Raw genomic sequence first — 18632 nt, 5'->3', positions numbered from 1 at the left:
AGATGTTAAGAGCAATTTTTACAGGGACAAAATTGTCTATAGCAGGTAAACAAACTATTTTTATAAAAGAATGACTGGTGCCACATTTTAAGATTACTTACTTTGAACTGCAGGTAGTGCACTGGGGGTGGTGTGATAACACTGTTGAATGGAGCAAACCTGTGCTCGTATCGCACTTGTTCACTATCCAGCTCAAACTTAGGCTTTCTTACTTTGCCATCCATGTCAAATGCGATCATTGTCTAAAAAGGACAGGACAGAGTACAGTGAAAAGTGTTAACTTTATGTTGTATTCTGCTGTGAGCAAAGTGAAAATTATGATTTAGCTACAACTGGAAGGAGATAAAAGTAGTAGAGAATTTAAAGAATTTACTATATCACATTATTAACTTGAAATTAATTTCCAGTCCCACTAAAAACAGAGGGCATGCATGTATACTTCTTATTTAAAAAAAAATAAGCCATTGTTCAGCAAGCATGTATAAATTACCTTGTACATCCCAGCACACATATTTTGGTACGCCTGACTCATGGTGATCTCTCTACTGAGAGGGCGAACTGCAAATTTCACAAAGATTTTTTTTTAATTCAACATAAGCACGCATATATATCACATCAAAATATTTCTTTCACATTTTCTGAAACTGATGTAATCCTCAAATACCATTAAAAATAATGAAAAAAAAACTGGAGCATAAATATCAGAACAAATTTTTGCTCATCTGACCCCTGATTATACAAAACATCACGAGACATACTTAATAACCATCACACAAACAGCATATTGCCTTCAATGCAATAAATCTGTTCAGACTGTGGAAGGTATTAGCATGTCACTATATTACATTAAATAATCTAAAATTTACAGTTTCTTGTTGAGAGATCTGTTTGCTTAATCCTTATATTTTTTAAATGTTTAAAACCAGAAGGTTAAAACTTTTAAACCAGAAAGCTTCTTACCCTAATAATATTCCTTGATGCTCCCCTTTAGCTTCCATTGTTTTTACTGGACACAAATTTGGCACCTTTTTAGAAAGCATAAAATTTGGTAGTAATTTTCCAAATTTCTAGAGCAAAGGGAATTTGGTTGAAATGATCTTGAGCTGTTCATATCTAATTGTTTGTTCTTCTTGAGTGGAAGACAAGGACATATAAACAGAAAAAAAGAAGGAACAGCAAAGAAGTAGAACTTCTGCATGCTCTTCAATTACAAAGTTAATGCTAAGGTAACTCCAATACATCACAATCTTAGTAGCCACTTAGGCATGGCAAATCTGTATTAAAAGCTATTTAAAGACTGGTTTGAGCTGCTTCTTTAGTAGCACGCTTACCATTCTGACTACAGTAGCAGTCAGCTATGACTTAGGAAAAGAAATTCTCATTGCCTGTTATATATATACATCAGAGAAAGCCTGACTTCTGAATGAGGTTTCTGCATAATATTACTACCACTGAATTGAAATAGGGCAATTCACTATTGTAAATTAAGAAACACGCTTGAACACAATTGGAAGCCAAATAGAAATTACAGAAATACAGTGGAAGTTTGTTTTTTTAATCCAGCTACAGAAGCCTGTTACAAAAACCATACCTCCACAGGAATTACAGACTGTAAAAATGTAGTATTTTTCAAAGACAATTGCTCTGGTGCTGTTAATTACACCTCACAGCAACTAAGACATAACACTACTGGTGAAGCTATGAATATAAATGAGTTTGGGATTAAAAAAAAATAATAATCCTGAAATAAACAAACATATGGAAAATTCTTATGCAGAGAATGTTTTTAGTTAAAATGCTTACTTTCAGTCTCCATTAACTTCAGGAAATTTTTCCCACACACATAAACGTTCACTGGATTAATTTTAAATTTTAGTTCTACGAGGCCACAAGAAGAGAAGAAAACATCTGAATTACACTCTACACCTCAGATACCTTTTTTCTTTTTCTTTGTTTTCTTGCTACTACGGCCTTTCTGTTGTTCCTCCATTATTCTCTCTTCTGCCATTTGAGAGCTGTCAGCACGGCTCAGTGTTGACATCAACCAAGCATACAGGAACTCTGATAGATACCTACAGAAGAAACAGTTTGTAGCTGTTACATACCACAGTGTAAATCTTAACGCACACATCCTAACTGAGTGCTAAGTCAGCCAAATCATAAGGACATTTATTAAGGACATTAAGGATATTAGGACATTTCAATCCACCTGCTTTGAAGAAGGTGCACTGCTGAAATCAACAAGTTATTCTGTGTTGTTTTATTAAACAAGACTCCACACAGAGTCTCAAGGTATGCATGTTTCTTAAGACTAAGTGAAGTGAAAGTTTCTTCCTATTTCAAAACCCAGAAAAGATTATTTTTTCTATAATTCTTCCTTCCCACACCATCATTTTAAAAAAGCTTGGTTTGCTATCTAAATGCTATGTCTCTGGTTTTGTTATGAATTACTGTTTTGAGAAACAAGGTTACTAATAACTGTTTCAAGCATTAAAAACTCATGAATTATCACCCAAAAAAAAGAAAGGCCAATCCCACAGAAACACTAGATCCACATGCATTTTCTCTTAGTATTTAAAAGAAATCTTTAACAATTCTTTACAAGACATTTCTTAGTGAGCAGCAGTGGATCCAAGAATTTTCCAACCTGTTTTCAAACCAAAAGGAATGGGGAAAAAAGAGCAGAAAGTACAAATCTGGAGGGCATAAAAAAGTTTCTTAAGAAGTTTTAACTCAGAAGAAAAATTACTGAGAAACTTTCAGATTTCCTCTCAGACACTTCCTCTATTTTTTTTTTTCATTTCTTCACTTAAAGTGACGAAATAAAACAGCTAATGTGATAGTTCTGCTTAAGAATGATTTTATTAAAATGGAGTCAAGGGGGAAATAATGACAGGTAAAACAGCAAGTTGCAGAAAACCTCGTATTACTTGTTAAGGTAATACTTAGAGCATATTGCAATCATCTGGTAATTATCTGTAGGGTTACTTCTCCCACTTAATGTTTAATCCACTAATAAAACAATGCAAAACATAATGAGATGCACTGAAGTTCAAGTCATTTAAACCTGTCTCATCAGTCAGAAAGAAGGCTGACAGCTTACATGGTAAGAGCTTTTTTTTTATTGGCAGCTTCATAAAAAACAAACTGCAAAGTACAGAAGTACTTCAAAGTTCTTTCAGAAATACTTTAAGGTTCAACATCAATTTTTTAATGCTGAACCAAAGAAGTGAACTATGTAAAATCTTCTGATTTGGACCAAGACATCTACTATGAAAAATAATTTAATGTGAATGAAGATGAATGATAGTGAGGTAAAGGAAAAAAAAGCATTTTGACTCCATATAGTGTGATCATTTTGACTAAATGCAAGTATCTCATCAAATATGCTCAAAGAGTATGATGTTTTTACATAGTCACCTTTTACATGATAGTCACAACTTAAAGACTGAAGTTCTTTTTAAAAATTCTAAAGGGATCAATGAGATTATTGATCTTGATAGGACAAATACAGAAAAGAACAAAGGAAGTTGTTTTCATTCTGCATTCTCTTCTGCCAAAAGCAGTGTATTTTTCATCTGTTTTCATTTGAAGATACTGTTTTCAAAATCTAAATAGAGAACCAATTACTATTTCAACAAAACTTTAAGTAAAGTAACTATTAAGTCTAGAAAAGACAGCAATAGATTTTTCTTCTCCATTCGTAAGTTTATGAATAGGTAACTAAATAGTGTGTTGAACAAGCCTGAGATTAGGAGTAATACCTGAAGTCCCTATTTTAAATATTTGCAACTAGAACTCAGTGGGAGCAGCCCTCCCCCAAGAACTGTCAATAAGGCATCCTCTTACCAATATATGTAGTAATATTCATGCATACTGTAAAGCTCCAACTCAAAGCCACTCAGAAGATACTGTATCATAATACGAAGGTTATGATATAGGACCCAGGTGCCCAAGCATGCCAAATGTTGCCTTTGTGGTTCCTGCTTCAGTAACATGCTATGAAGTGCTGCATCTACTTTTTCTGCCTACCGAAAAAGAGAGCAAAACAAACTACTCAATAGCAGACAGGGAAGGAAGAACATATGACTGGAAGAGCATTTGAGTTCTGCCAGAAATAAAATCTTAACAAACTCTGAATAGAAATTGGGTCAGCAAAGCTATGCTCCAAATTAAAAACAGGAATGTTTTTCCAGATACTGTCACCTCTATGCTCTAGAACCATCAGAAATCAGAAATGTTACTCACATGCCTATAAGCAAATTCAGCTCAACAGACAAAAAAATGCTCAATACAGTCATACAGGGAAATAAGTTTATTAACCACTAATAACATTACTCCTATTAAAATTTAAAATTTTAAAGTTTATAACAGTCATGTGAACACTAGACCTCAGAAAACACAACAAGCAGGTATCTGTTTTGTTACATTGGCAATTATCTTTTTTTCTTTCTAATGTAGCTGCAATGAAAAAGTATATTTCTAAGTATATATTATTAGTATGCAAGAAACACACTGTGCCCTAACACTGAAACTAAAACATTAGTAAGACCTATTCAGTCTTAAAAGTAATTGTACAAAAGATATGAAATATCCCACAGTAGGAATATTATCAGTAGTCCTGAACAAATCACCCTGTATTACCTATTACAAAGTGAAAAAACATTGTCTCTGAGCTGCAATACTGCAGCAAACTCAAGCAAACAATCTTCAGAAAAGCTGAAGCACACAAAATCTCCCCTCCCCTCCAATTTTCTGGACTGTCCTCCTTACCATGATCCTGGAAAACATTTGCTTATTTCATTACCTCTGACTCCCAAATGAAACATTCCCATCAAGAGGAAATATACCTTTTCCTGTGTTGTGTTTTTTTTTTTTTTAACTTCTCCAGAATGAATAATGTTCAAAATAAGTTGAAGCACGTATTTTTAAGAGTTATTTCCTTCACATATCATTTTTAAAATTTAGGAAAATTTAGCATCCTACAGAGCTATAAATCAGAATTTTCAGAAGTGTTTACAAAGATGTCTCCCAGAATCACAGACCAGCCCAGGTTGGAACGGACCTCCAAGGACCATCAGGTGCAACCTTTCACAGAACAGGGCACCTCTATGAGATTACCCAGCTCCCTGTCCAATCTCATCCTGAAAACCTCCAATGATAAAGATTCCACCACATCCCTAGGGAGGTTGTTCCAGTAACTGGTTGATCTCATTGTGAAAAAGAACTGTTTTCTTTTATCAGGATAAGACATCTTGCAGTGCAGCTTGTACTTTTTGTCACTCGTCTTCCTCCTTTGCTGGTGTGGTAACACATAGACTGTCACAGTTACTTGATTGTGTGATTTGGGCTCCAGGTTTGCCGGTAAAGATGGAGGTAATGAAGGTACTGACTGTGTCTCTGCATGCCCTAGCAAGTTTTTTGTAGTCCTCAATGCATAGCTGACCACAATTCCATACACAGCATGCTTTTTTGCTTTTAAGCACAGACAAAAGCTCCTTATTTAGCAAGGGTGGTCTCTTCTTCTGCCTCATTCTTTTCCCTTTGTAGTGAGTGGACCATTCTTGCAATTCCAGGAGTTTGTTCTTGAATAACTCCCAGAACTTACAAGCTTCTTTGCCCTTCCATGCATGCATCCCAGGAAATCCCTCACAGATGGGTGTTAAGCATACTAAAGTTGGCTCTTCTAAAATCTAGGCATCTGTCCCATTACTGATCTTCAGTGTGCTCAGCCAGATCCTAAACCCCACACCGTTACTATTGCTGTATTCAAGGCCGCCATCAGTTAAGAACTTAACTAAGTCTTCTCAGTTTGCAAGCAGTAAATTTAGCAATTCAGTGTTCCCAGTTGGCACACTGAGGACCTGTAGCAGGAAGCAGTCCTCAATGCATTCCAGGAACCTGATGGACATCCATCTCACCCGTCTCTCCCTGCTTACATCCTGCAGACCAACAGTGTCAAAAAGGATAGAAGAGCACAAACAGTGGAGTTGCCATTGGATTGCAGATGCAAGAGATTTCCCCAAAGACTATTTCTAGGATAAAATTAATCTAAAATTAAAAAAGCAGTATCTTTTTGTTCAACAGATCTAACAAACAGTATGAGTTGCTTCCTTTACATGGAATCTAATACCATATGCTCCGCTAGGGTACAAATATACCTAGAACAATAGGTTTCCTAGCCTGCTGTCTGGAATATTACCTCATCCTGGAGGGTGGCAAATTCCTCGAGAATGTGACCCAGTTTATCTCTCTGACGAGCTCTATTGTGTCCATGGATTTGAATCAGACTACAAAATGGCTGAAAGAAACAAAGTGTGGTTTTAATTTTTCAGCACAACCTTGAGACTGCTTCGAGGAAGGGTACTGTGATGCCTGCTTAGGCATCACATTTTATACATCTGTATTAGGAGGTGGCTTCCTTTCGGTTGCCTGGGGAGTGCAAGCTATGTGGAGCAATGCAAGTGCTTACTTCTCTGTACTTAAGTCAATGTGAGACTGAATGGACATCTCTGAGGAGTCTGATCAGAACAGACTGCTCATGGGAAGAAAGAAATTACTTATATCTGTTTTCTGATCTTTTCATTCTGCTGCATTGTAGCAATAAATACAGAACCTTTTCAAACATTTTTTTTTTAATTTTTTAATTTTTTAATTTTGTTTTTATTTTTTATTTTAATTTTCAAATAGAAGATAAGGTAAAAGGTATTTTTTACTCTAGTACTATGTACTTGTTTTGTGGTAGTGGGTGTGGATTTCTAATAATATGGAGTATTAGTCAAAATGTTAATGAAAAATCTGGAAGAACAATACACGCAAAAAACAGCCATAGTTATTATACCAGCTTTCTAAAAGTGTATTCACTTTCAAGACAGCAAAGTTTTGCAATTTTGCCTTTACATCAGGAATCTATAAGAAATGGTTTTGTGAGAAACAAAGTTGTGTTTTTGCAGTAGTGAATTACTTTTCTCTATTCCAAGGTAGCTGTGTAATCATAACAAGGAGAAATGCTGAGTAGATAAGTGGTCAGTAGAAGGCCTCACTCTTCCAAAACAAAGTAGAAGCTTGAGAAAAACAGGATGAGCAGTGTGGGAACAGTAAAACAAAGATCGCAAGTTCTCAAAATATAAGAAATGAGAAATCAAAGGGTTGAAATTTGAAAATTGTACATATATGGTATAGATGAGCATTGAGTAGCTTGTGAACCTGTAGAACTCAGGCAATGAGGAAACAGTGGAGGTGATCAGGCATTGGGTAACAGGGAATAAAAGGTTATGATTTGTTTACTAAAATGTGCTCCTGACAGGACACCTGCTATTGCAATTGAGAATAAAATGGCTTCACAGAAGATCCTCTCTGAAGAAAATTATATGAGATTTTTCTCACAATTTGGGGGCTCATCTGGGATATTGTCGCCTGCTGAAGATTTCTTGCCACCACAGACAGGAAGGTGCACCCCGCTGATTTCAGCGGTCCCGTCGGGGGTGGTGGGTTGTCTTGGTACGGCCAGCAAAGGACCAAGACTGTTAATTTGAAAACAGGCTCTGTGAAGCTCTGGGGAGGAGGGAAGCCAGCACAAACAGACACAGCCCACATATAGTCCAGCCCGAATCGGTAACAGGCACTGGGATTACTGCTGAAAACCTGGACCGGGAAGCCGTGCATGGACCGAGGTAAAGGAAACTTTACCGTATCTTGCCTCGGGTTGGGTTCGGGGAGACTCTGGTGTGAATGAGATGCACTTTTAGTGCGGAGTGAATGTGAAGTCCTGATCTGTGAGGCTTGGTGGGCCTGCGAGGGGATGAACAAAGTCCCCTTGGCTGGAAAGGGACGAAGCGAAAGAGAGAGAAAAGGAGTGAAAGAGAGTCTCAGGGGTTTGGGCCCTTAGGTGTACAGTACCCCGAGCACGGTGAAGTGAGGTGCTCGGCAGTACACCCCACCTCTGTCTTAATCCTAGGTGAAGGCGTGTAGTACCCTGTGGGTGGTAAAAGTCCACAGCTGCACGTCAGGAAGAGCTGGGGATTAAGGGTTCCAAGAGTCAGCAGGGTGGGGTTGGTTGGAGATCCCAGGACTGTGCCTAAAGATAGCCCTTTGGAGCGAATGATAAGGATTTGGAAAAACAAGCCAAAAACTAGGGAAAGAGATTTTAAAAATATATAATTAAAAATGGTTTGATATTGTGTAGTTGTCTGGCCTAAAAAGCTAATGAAAGGAAGTTCAGTATTTTGGCCAAAATACGGGTCTGATGAAAATTCGGGCCTGAAATTTGTATCTAAACAATAAGGTTCTGTTTTAGGATGAGGAATCAAGTTATGCTCCCTGTAATCCTAGTATTGCACCGGAGGCAGCGGCAGGTGCTGTGGGAGGGGAGACAGGGACTGCAGTTGATGCTGTCCCTGGAGAAGTTGCCCCCGGGGATCCTGGAGTGGCAGAAGTGGAGCCGGGGGGTCCCAGTGGGGCCTCGGGGCTCTGCAGGGCCAACGCAGGACCGGTGCCGCTCCCCCCTTACCAACAGAGAGCTTAGGAGTTTTAAGAAGAAAATGGAAATCATTAATTGAGGGCCTAGCAGAACAGTCAAATCCGTTTCTAAGGCCTAATTTGTATTCCTGGGGGGAAATGTCAATCTTGAGTATGTTATTCCCTGGAAAAGAATGTTTAGGAGGGGAATGATTTGGTAGGTAGCTATGCAAGAATGGGAAAGAACTAACACCCTCCCCCACCCCAAGACCAACAGTAATGCCGATAGAGCAGAAATATCTACTTATCCAACTGCAGTAATAACAACCCACAACAGAAATCATATAGAGCCTTGGGGTCAGAATTAGAAAGTACTCAGGGATGAATCCTGAGGACCGGGTAGCCCAAGGGCTCTTTAAAGTTCATTTTGTGATTAAAGCCTGGCCAGATATACAGAAAAAGCTCCAGAAGGTGGGAGCAACAGTGTAGGTAGTATGAAGGTGTATGCCAGGAAGGGAGATGAGAAGGAAAAGCAGAGAGCGACACAAATGGCATTCATGGCGTACTGGGTAGTGAGGCAGAGGGGGAGATAGAGGGCCCAGGATGGAAAGGAGAGGAAGAGAGATGGAGAAATGGCAGGCAAGGAAAGCTACCTGTGTTGCAGCCTAAACGCTAGCAGGGACAGGCTTTGAGAAGATGTTTTAAGTGTGGCCAGGCCAGACACTTCAAACAGGGGTATCCGGAGTAGAAGCAGGAGGACGGATTGCTGTTATAAATTTAGAATAGGGGATTCAGGGCTTCCCAGAAAGCTAGTTCCCTGATAAAGGAAAAAGTGTACCTCAAGAGTTCCTCAAATGTACCTCAATGGGGATCACTCTACAATTCATTATGGGCAAAACAGACTTAGCATAGGAAGATTAATAAAATTTATCACCTACTGCTGATGGGCTGCAGTGGTGAGAAACAAAGAAACAAGCACCTTCCCCCACCCACTCTCTTCCAACTCCTCCCTGCCCTGAGTGGCATGGGGGGGTCTGGGAGCGGGGGCTGCAGTCAGTCTGTGGTGCTTTGTTTCCCCTGCTCCTTCACGGTCACTCTCCCCCATGCTCTGTTGTGGGGTGCCAACCTTCCTGGGCTGGTCCCGTGTGGGTTTCTCCACAGGCAGCAGAAAACGGGCTCTCTGGGAGCTCCTCTGGTGTGGGGTCCCTCTTGTGAGGTGCTGACCTTCCTGGGCTGTTCCTAAATGGGCTGCGTGTGGAGATCTGCTCCACTGCGCTACACCATGGGCTGCAGGGGTCTGCCTTCCCCACCAGGGGCCTCTTTATGCACTGCGGGGGGGCTTCAGCTCCTGTACTTGGAGCACATCTACACTGCACTCCCCCTCTTCTGCACTGACCTTGGTGTCTGCAGGGAGGTTTCTCACTCCTCACTCTCCCAGCTACTGTTGTGCAGCAATTTTTTTCCTTTTCTTGGGTGTGCTCTCATAGAGATTTAAACTGCATTGCTCATGGCTTTCAATACTTCAGTACTTTCAATACTAGGAAATCTTTGTAGGAAGTACTCATATATGAATTTATTTACCGTAATTGGAATGACCACTTACCCGGACACAATGTGTCACAAAGGAATCGATGTAGTCCTTAGCCTGGTGATTATTATAAAGACAACACCTAGAAGGGAAATACCAACATGCATACATATCAATATAAATGTTACCTGTCTACATAGCACACAATTCAAGAAGAAACATGAAGGCAGCAACAGTAACTAACTTCTTCATGAATAAGCACAAGTAAGTACAAAGTGTGCTTGTTCTTCATATGAAATATTTTTCATCATATATGTAAACACATGCAAGTCAATTCAAGATCCACTTACTTTGGAGAAAGTACTGGAGGACTGACAAAAGACCTTAAAGCATCTTTTACCATGTCTTGCATGAGGTGAGTACCAAACACCTTCTTGTTATCTACCAGAAATGTTGTCTGAAAGTAAAAATGTGTTTTTAGAAACATTCTTTAAGTTAAAAGTAATGCTTCAGAAATTACTAATAGGAAGCTGTTACAGTACCTAAATTGTATCAAAAACTTGCAAGATTGCTTTAAAAATTAAAGTAATTCATCTAAGTACAAGGTGATGGCCTCAGAAATAAAGGCATAATGAGATCAGTCATTTATGTGTTATTTCTATAATACAAATATAGCTCTGTAAGTTGCATAAGAAAACTGATCTTTTCTTGGACTTCAAAGACAACTGATCAGACAGATGTTTCTTTCTGAAGATTAACTGAAAATAGGCTATGCAGTTTCCCTGGAGGCAGAAAAGGCAAATCTGAAAAGAAATAGGCCTATTGCAGATTTTTCTCTATTCTATAGATACTACTGCTTCCATCGACTATGTTTGCTGCTCATTCCACTCTCCTTCATGAGTGTGCACTGTCCCTTTCTTACATGGTTTACCAGCAGCTGAAGAAAAAGCTCTGCTGCCAGGCACCCACAGGGACTGCACAAAGACATGTAGTAGAAAGTCAGAACACACACACACTATGAAAACATTTTACTTGCCAATAGTTAGTTCCCATCAGATGTATTCATGGCTTAATCAGGATCAAAGGGGATCTGATGTTCAGGGACACCCTATTTGAATCAAAATCTCTTATAAGGAAGTATATTTTATTCTGAGTTAAGGAGTATGTAATATACTCTCAAGGCAAGTGAAACAGTGAGAAAAAAAAATCTAAGCCAGTTGCGCCCTAACCATCAGTTACTGTTGTAGCAACATAGGCAGTCTGTATATGAAATTCAGTCACAACAGAGAGACTGAAAACAAACACCAGCCCCAGACTAAGGCCGTCTGTACAGGACAGTATAAAAATGCCTGTACATTTTTAAGGCAGAGAAAAAAAGTTCAATAATGTGCTCTAATTAGCATGTACTAACATGTTCTAAATGTTATTTTAATGTGTTTAAAAAAATGACATCAATCAAACTCCATTTATCTGGTACTTAAAGAAAATGTTTACAACTGGTATATTATTAAGTGATATGTAAATAATTTGAATATTTAAAATAAGAAGATGAATCTGCATTTGTTATGAAATCTTAAGTACTTTACCCAACAACATAGATTAGTACTTGCCTGTAACAGAGATCTTGAAAGAACACATGGTGATTGCTCACTGAATTCACAAAAAAAATCCTAGTTATATTTAGGAAAAAAAAGACAAGTCAGTTAGTTTAATATCCAACTTTTTATCTATCTATATATAGATAGATAGAGAGAGCTGCATTTTAGGTACACATTGCACACACACAAACATGATTATGTAAATACATCTATATAAATATACACACACACACACACAGACATGCACATAGCGTAGCTTACACAAACTGTAAGAAAGCAAGCATGAATAATTTGAACAAAACAGAAGATATAAGCTAAAATCTGTTTCTTCTCTAATTATTCATTATTGAACAGAACAAAAGGTTTTGACTTTTCTTTTTCAAATGCAACAATTAAATGGTTAACATTACAGAAAAAGAAATACTGTGAAACAGCTCAGGTCTCAGCAACATTGAACCAGGTATGTAACAAATCTGCAAAACTTAATTTGCAGCAGTTATTCCATGCAAATACTGTTTGAATTAATACAACAGATTATAGGAAGACAAAGCATTTTTGCTTGGTCTATGAACTGCACCTGACATAACTGTTGCTCTTTTGTCAGTCAGCAAATTGTGTTAGAAAGTATCTGAAGCCTTTAAATCACTTATAATAAATGCAGGCAGTAACCGAGGGCAGCATCTCTATTCAGGGAAGAACATAAGCAGATGCTTAGCTTTATGTCTATCAAAGGAATTACATGCTTAAATTCAAAGGTATGAAGAATTTTCTTGTGTTACAGGCACATATGTGTCTGTAATAAGGAATACAATAAGGAATGGTGTTCTGCTATTGCAGATACAGCTCTTCAGCCAAAGAAATAAGAACCAGACAGAAATTAATGTGCTTATGTTCTGTCTCTGCTATGCATTATTATTTAACAGGTAATGGGAAAATGGGAAGTTTGAGTGAAAAGGTCTTGAAAAAAAAAGAGACAACCAATGAAGTATCATGAAAGAAAGTAGGTACTGAAATGGTACACAGCAATAGAAAATACTGAAAGATTTATTGATACAGCACAGTTTTGCCTGCCATGAGCAACAACACAGTATATATGGAATGCTTTTTTTCCATAAGTCAGATTGTAAGATCTTATGTTTGGCTATAAATACAAAATATTAATGCTTACCAGTATACAGTGCAAATTAGTCAAGTTGACCACTTCACATACAGTTTTTATTCGGTCTATTAGTTTGGAAAAATAATTGACCATTTCTTCCCTTTTAATTATTTTTGCATATCGAGGGAAAGTTGGAGGCAGCAATCTCTGATTAACCAGGGGTTCAAAGCCCATCATAATAGGATGATCTAAGAAAGGGGGAGAGAGAAAGCAAAAAGCTGCATATAAACTGTGTTTTTAGAACTCGCTTTGAAGTATAATACTAATGTTTCCACTAGCAAAAATGAACTTTTTAACTGACGGTTAATTTCTGTTGACACAAACTCCCCAGCTGAGAATGATTACTATTAAAGAAAAAGAAACTCAGCACCTTAGCAATTACCTGCACAGAAAGCGAGGTCGTGTTTCTTATGTTGAAATAGCATATGCACTAATTTGGAGTGCACTACACTTTATCAAAAGCTCACATGGTCTCCGGTTTTGAAGTGATAATATTACTTTCAAAAGAACCAACTTTTAGAGAAATAAAATTGAGATAAAAATGCAGATCTATAACAGCTTGTATGACAAGTATTATTATTCCAAGATAAGCAGTGATTTTTTTAAAATACACTTAAATATTGGAGTTTATTAAGGCAACATATTTAAGAAATGAATAAAATAATAAAATCTGACATTTACCTCCTTTAGTGGTATCATTCTGTGCCTGGATACCATGATGTAATGAATTGTGGATGGCAGAAAGCAAGTCAGCTGCCTGAGTCATCAGTTTCTGAGCTTCTGCAACTGCACTTGTCTGAAAGGCAGAGAGCAGTTACCTGCACTTCCAGTGAACGTAAAAAAAAGTTTCAGACCTCCATAAGAGCTAACAAAAGCTGAATAAGATCCTCAACTCCGCATAGTATTCCCCTATTATATCCACAGTTCTATTACAAGAATAAGCGGCTACACAGACCTAAATCAATTCAAAGTAGACTGTGAAGTTAGTAACTTATCCAGTAATCAGACTTTAAGATGACCTGGTTTTGTACATATCATTAACTCATAGCAATTAATACAGAGAATTTGCTTGCAGATCAGAGTAATCACTTCCATATCAATTTTATTTCTATTCTACAAATGATTAGAACATAATTCTTCTCAACTACTCAATCCCTTTTTCTTGAACATTGATGTCTATCAATTACATTTGGACCTAACAATTTAATAAAGGTCTTTTAAACTGCCCTGTAGGCAGTGAGATATAAATTCAATACCCACATTGATGGAAAAGCTAATGATTCTCTAGAGTTGGACACAATACAGCCCGATGTCATGTACCTGCTAAAGAGACAGGACTTGAGAAAGAAAAGTTTTTCTTGTGAGTGTGAAAAGAGTGATCCCAAACCTGTAGATGTTTTCTTTATGTGTTCTAGAAGCGACATTGTCTCTCCGTACAAGGGCATACTAACATCAGTTACCGCCCATTCATGTGTTTTTATAAAAACTGAACAGAAACTGACAAAAGCTACTATAAGACCTTCCCCAACCCTGCAAATGCAGCAATATCATCTCAGGTTTACAGAATTTACAGAATAATTTTTCTACTTTAGAGAAAGAATTATAATAAAAACACATTAAAAGAACACATAAATAAATGTACCTCTTTTTTGGTAAATGCTATTAGAACTGTCAGTAGCACCCGGGTAAACTTTACTCTGCTGAACACAGCTAAACATTGTTGATGCTGTAATTAAAAATATGCTTCAAATTACTAAGCAATACACTCATTTAAAATTAAATCCTGAAACTTATTAAAATATCTTTCATAAACCTATAACATTATGCTCCCAAGTCTTAAAAACAGGTTATCTACTTTCCTGAAGAAGAGTTACAGAATTTATGTAAGAAATCTGTGCTGCTGCCAGAAAAGCACTAACAAAAAATACAAAAATACTTTCAGTAATGTACAGCCACTGGCTATATAGCTAACTCCTACGCAAACGCAATTCAAACTTCAGCTTAGGTGAACAGTCACAAACTATTAAAAGAAACTGACTTTTTTTTTCTCCTTTTTTTTTTTCTTCCTCATGAAAATCCACATTACAAATAATTTCTGAACAAATTCGGTTATTGGGAAAGAAAACCCATACCCTTCTCTATGAACGACATCAAATACATTTATCATCACTCTTTTTGGAAGGAGCTACACTGCTACCATCTTCTCTTCCTAGTTTTTCCCTTGACAGGGAAGCTGTCAGCAGCAGTAAACTCTGTTGGAAGGAACTGAGGGAAGCAGGTAGAGGATTTGTAATCTACTTTGCTAATTATCTTTTATCAAGAGATGGATAAATAAATGGCAGCATTGCAGCAGCATTCACTACTCTCCCAACAGTATCAATCCAGAAGCTTTTCAGAGCTTAAAATCCAACCTACTAGGTTGGGCTATGCTCAGGGCCATGTTTAGAGAAGCTCAGATATGCGAGCAGCGGCAACACTGGTGACACACACTGCCCACACGTTGAACTCCTGATTTAAGTTAACAATATACTAATTTGTGAAATCAGGAAGAAAGAAGTAACTAATTCATTACTTCAAGTTCAACTTCGGGATCTCTCTCTTCTCCTTGTCGAATTCGAGTGCTCTGAAAGGTAAAGGAATTGAAATAATTCATTGAAAATTGCAAAGGGAAGCTACTGAGAAAAACACCTTTATACTCTCTAGAACATCCATCTGTTAAATAGTCCTAAAAAGAATTCTCAAGTTCGAAATTTCATAATATATAATCTACGTTTTTAAGTCATCTGAGACACTCTTACAGTAATTATACCGATCTCAGTCTACTTTGCAAATAGTCAATTTCCACTTTTTATGGAAATTTTAAGAACATTTTATACTGTAGACTTTGGCAAAGGAAGATTGAATTCTTCAATGTCACACAGTATACGTACATAAGAGCCAGAAGAAAATCAACGCCCACAATCAACATTTACAGATGGACTTCATAATCCATCTCCCTCTCCCAAACCTACATTAAGCACCCCGTAAGTATAATCAGCAAGGCAAACATAAGAGAAATACCTTCACTCGTCTTTGCATGTCATCTTCTACATCTTTTAGCATACCTGGAAAAGTGACAATACAGCTAAAAGCTGCGAAGCATTCCTAGGTACACCTAGACCACTTAAAGCAAGAAAACTGTATGGGGAAGGCAAGTTTTGAAGTGCTTTAGACACATATTAGCCAAATACTAGGGAAAAAAAAAACATGCGGGATGACAGGGATGTCTTGCAACAACAGATAAATCAGAGTATATCCAAAGTTAAAGTGTTCTACAAATCTTCTAATATTAACTAATGGGAAGTTCAAGTCTATATAATACTTCATAGAAAAGACTAACATAAATATCTATGTATACACTAATAATGTATGTTATTAAGGCTTTAGAACTACTCTTTCCTCAAAAGTACTCCATGTAGATCACAATAAATAGCGAAGTAGAGAAGCAGAATTCAAGAAGAACACTTTGCTGTGATTTGTATCTATCTCAGTCCTGGATGATCCCATGCTTAGCCACTTGGCTGACATATATTAAAGCATCTTTCCTGTTTTTCAGGCATTTAACAAACAAATAGCTGAAACTTTTCTTCAAGAAAAAAAATAATAAGGTTGGCCTCTCTTTTTACCAGGCCACCAGTTTTCACAAAACTAGAAAAACAAACAAACAAACAAACAAAAAACAACCGAGATTCCTGCTGATTCATTATATTCAGTTGAAAGTAACCAACTTACTCAAGAGAAACTGAGACTAATGGAGAGATACACAGAAAGCAGAAGCTGTACCTGTAACTCTAAGATCTGTCACACTGTTGGCCATTTTAAATCCGTAAGTCATTGACTGAAAATCTTCCTAAAAAAAACAACAACACAGAAGTATGAAGCAGTGAAATATAAATAAAAACAACAAGAAACTTAAAACTGTTACTAAGTATAAAATTTAAGTTTTTTTTTTTTTTTTTTTCTAAGCAATGGAATACACACTTGGTTAGGGTGCTTTTCCTGTTTTCCTGCTCAAATCCAGCTTGGGAAAACCATTTTCTGCATAAATCCTTAATACAAGTATGCCTTCATAATTCTTATCAATTGTCATCCTGTCAAAACATTTCAAGAACGATGGACGTACAGCACTATTCAACCAATTTTAGATCTATTCAATAAGAAGTACTTGTCCAAGTTCAGAAAACACCAAGGTTTTCTCCAGTACAAGGACACAGAAAACCAGGTTCTCATTCCACTGATATATATACATTTCAAATAGACATGGTTATCTAAAGTAGAAAAATCAAAAACTAAACAGAATGAAAACCACAAGTAAATGTGATTTCAAATGGTTAGCCACAAAATTTGCATTATTTCCTGAATAAAATATTTATGCGCCTTAATATTCAAGCAAAATATAGGAAACATCTCCACTGAAGAAAAATGCATTTTAAAAAGATCAGGTCCAACACATTCAAGAGGATGAAGTGCTGCTCCTGTGGTACCTACCAATCAAATAGGAATACATTTATCTAAAATGCTCTTTCATTTGTGTTAAGGAGCCTACATGCAGTGTAGCACACTTACCCGTTAAGATGTACTGAAACATACCTCCTCAAAAACAGCTGCTTTGTTAACTTTTTCTCTGGCAATATCACAGATTTTTAGGATTCCCAGAGCAAAAGCCTTCATAGCAGGATCTTCTATGAAGTCCGGATTATGAATGTAAAGGCAAGTGAATACTGTCTGTGCCAATGAATGTCCCTCTAACCATGTTATCTAGGGAAAATAAAAATAAAATAAAATAAAATGTTTTATTCATGACAGCCAAGTCCTCATTTTCATATCCCCATTCTTTTTGCATCTCACTGTGCTTCAGCAAGTAAGAAAGTCCATATCCTCTTAACTTTCAATCTAGCAAAACGGGTTGAAGAAGGACTCTTAACCTACTCATTTGCTGCCTATGAAAGGCAGTAAGTTAATTAACCAGAAGCACTATCAAATTCCTGCGTGGGAGCTCTGCTCTCTAACTGTAGCTTACGCATGACATAAAGTTGAGAGACCATCAGACTTTTTACTCAAAAAAATTTTGATACAAATACAGAACAAAAAGTTAGAGTAGCTATGGAACAATTCAGCAATATTCTACATGTTCTCTACAACTCATAGTTTCTTTTCACAAACCAATTTCTCTACTTTCATGGTTTAAACTAAAGGGAAAAAGCTTCAGTAATTTAAAATATTACTTCTATCATGAAATACAATAGGATCAGATTTCTAACACTACCACAGTTCCTTAAAAGTTCAGCAGTTCACCAGTATTTCAAGGGGGTAGGAAAAAAGGAATAATGTTACACCGTATCAAATATACAGTGACCTTTCTATGGTTTGTTGTGAATAAACTAAATAAATTTGAACTGTTGTTTAAAAAAAATGAAGTAGTTTTATTGACATAATTTTAAAGAGTATCTTAAAATATTTTGTATTACCTACTGAGCAAATGAAAAGATACATATAGGAAGAATAGTCACAATCATCATATGTAAAAATATGTAGAAATGTGTGATAATTTACATAATTCCTTTCTAAATTGAACTAGATATTTTCTTTCCATTCCTCAAAACGCCAATGAAAGCTCGAAGTCAACGCTGGCTGTACAAAGATGAGCAACGGGCTGCTGTACGCTACTGAGTATCACTCAACACAGACAAACCCTGACATACAGCAGGCAGATATACACATGAAAAAAAGCTACAATTATAGAAACTTTTAGTATTATTTAAAATATTACCAGTTCTCTTCCATAATGATTTCTTGGAATTAAAAAAAAAACAACACGCAAACAAACAAAAACAAAAAATCAAAGTTATGG

General features: G+C 36.9%; 1 protein-coding gene across 2 annotated transcripts in view; it reads right to left on the bottom strand.

Moving 5' to 3' along the window:
• The window catches only part of NAA35 (N-alpha-acetyltransferase 35, NatC auxiliary subunit), a 30896-nt gene that overhangs the window by 4968 nt on the left and 7296 nt on the right, over positions 1-18632 (bottom strand). For both annotated transcript variants that reach the window (XM_082784370.1, XM_082784371.1), the window contains exons 6-20: positions 17372-17539; positions 16565-16631; positions 15803-15846; positions 15315-15365; positions 14385-14468; positions 13424-13538; positions 12752-12930; positions 11596-11655; positions 10336-10442; positions 10061-10127; positions 6203-6301; positions 3850-4028; positions 1936-2072; positions 491-558; positions 102-242 (exon numbers count right to left, since the gene is read on the bottom strand). In XM_082784370.1, coding sequence (XP_082640496.1) covers positions 102-242; positions 491-558; positions 1936-2072; positions 3850-4028; positions 6203-6301; positions 10061-10127; positions 10336-10442; positions 11596-11655; positions 12752-12930; positions 13424-13538; positions 14385-14468; positions 15315-15365; positions 15803-15846; positions 16565-16631; positions 17372-17539 — 1566 coding nt within the window. The remainder of the gene's footprint in view (positions 1-101; positions 243-490; positions 559-1935; positions 2073-3849; positions 4029-6202; positions 6302-10060; positions 10128-10335; positions 10443-11595; positions 11656-12751; positions 12931-13423; positions 13539-14384; positions 14469-15314; positions 15366-15802; positions 15847-16564; positions 16632-17371; positions 17540-18632) is intronic.

This window comes from Aythya marila, assembly GCF_965140915.1.
Source record: "Aythya marila genome assembly, chromosome: Z".
Lineage (NCBI taxonomy): Eukaryota > Metazoa > Chordata > Aves > Anseriformes > Anatidae > Aythya > Aythya marila.
Note: the sequence above shows the minus strand (reverse complement) of the source record. Positions and strands in the feature narration are given on the sequence as shown.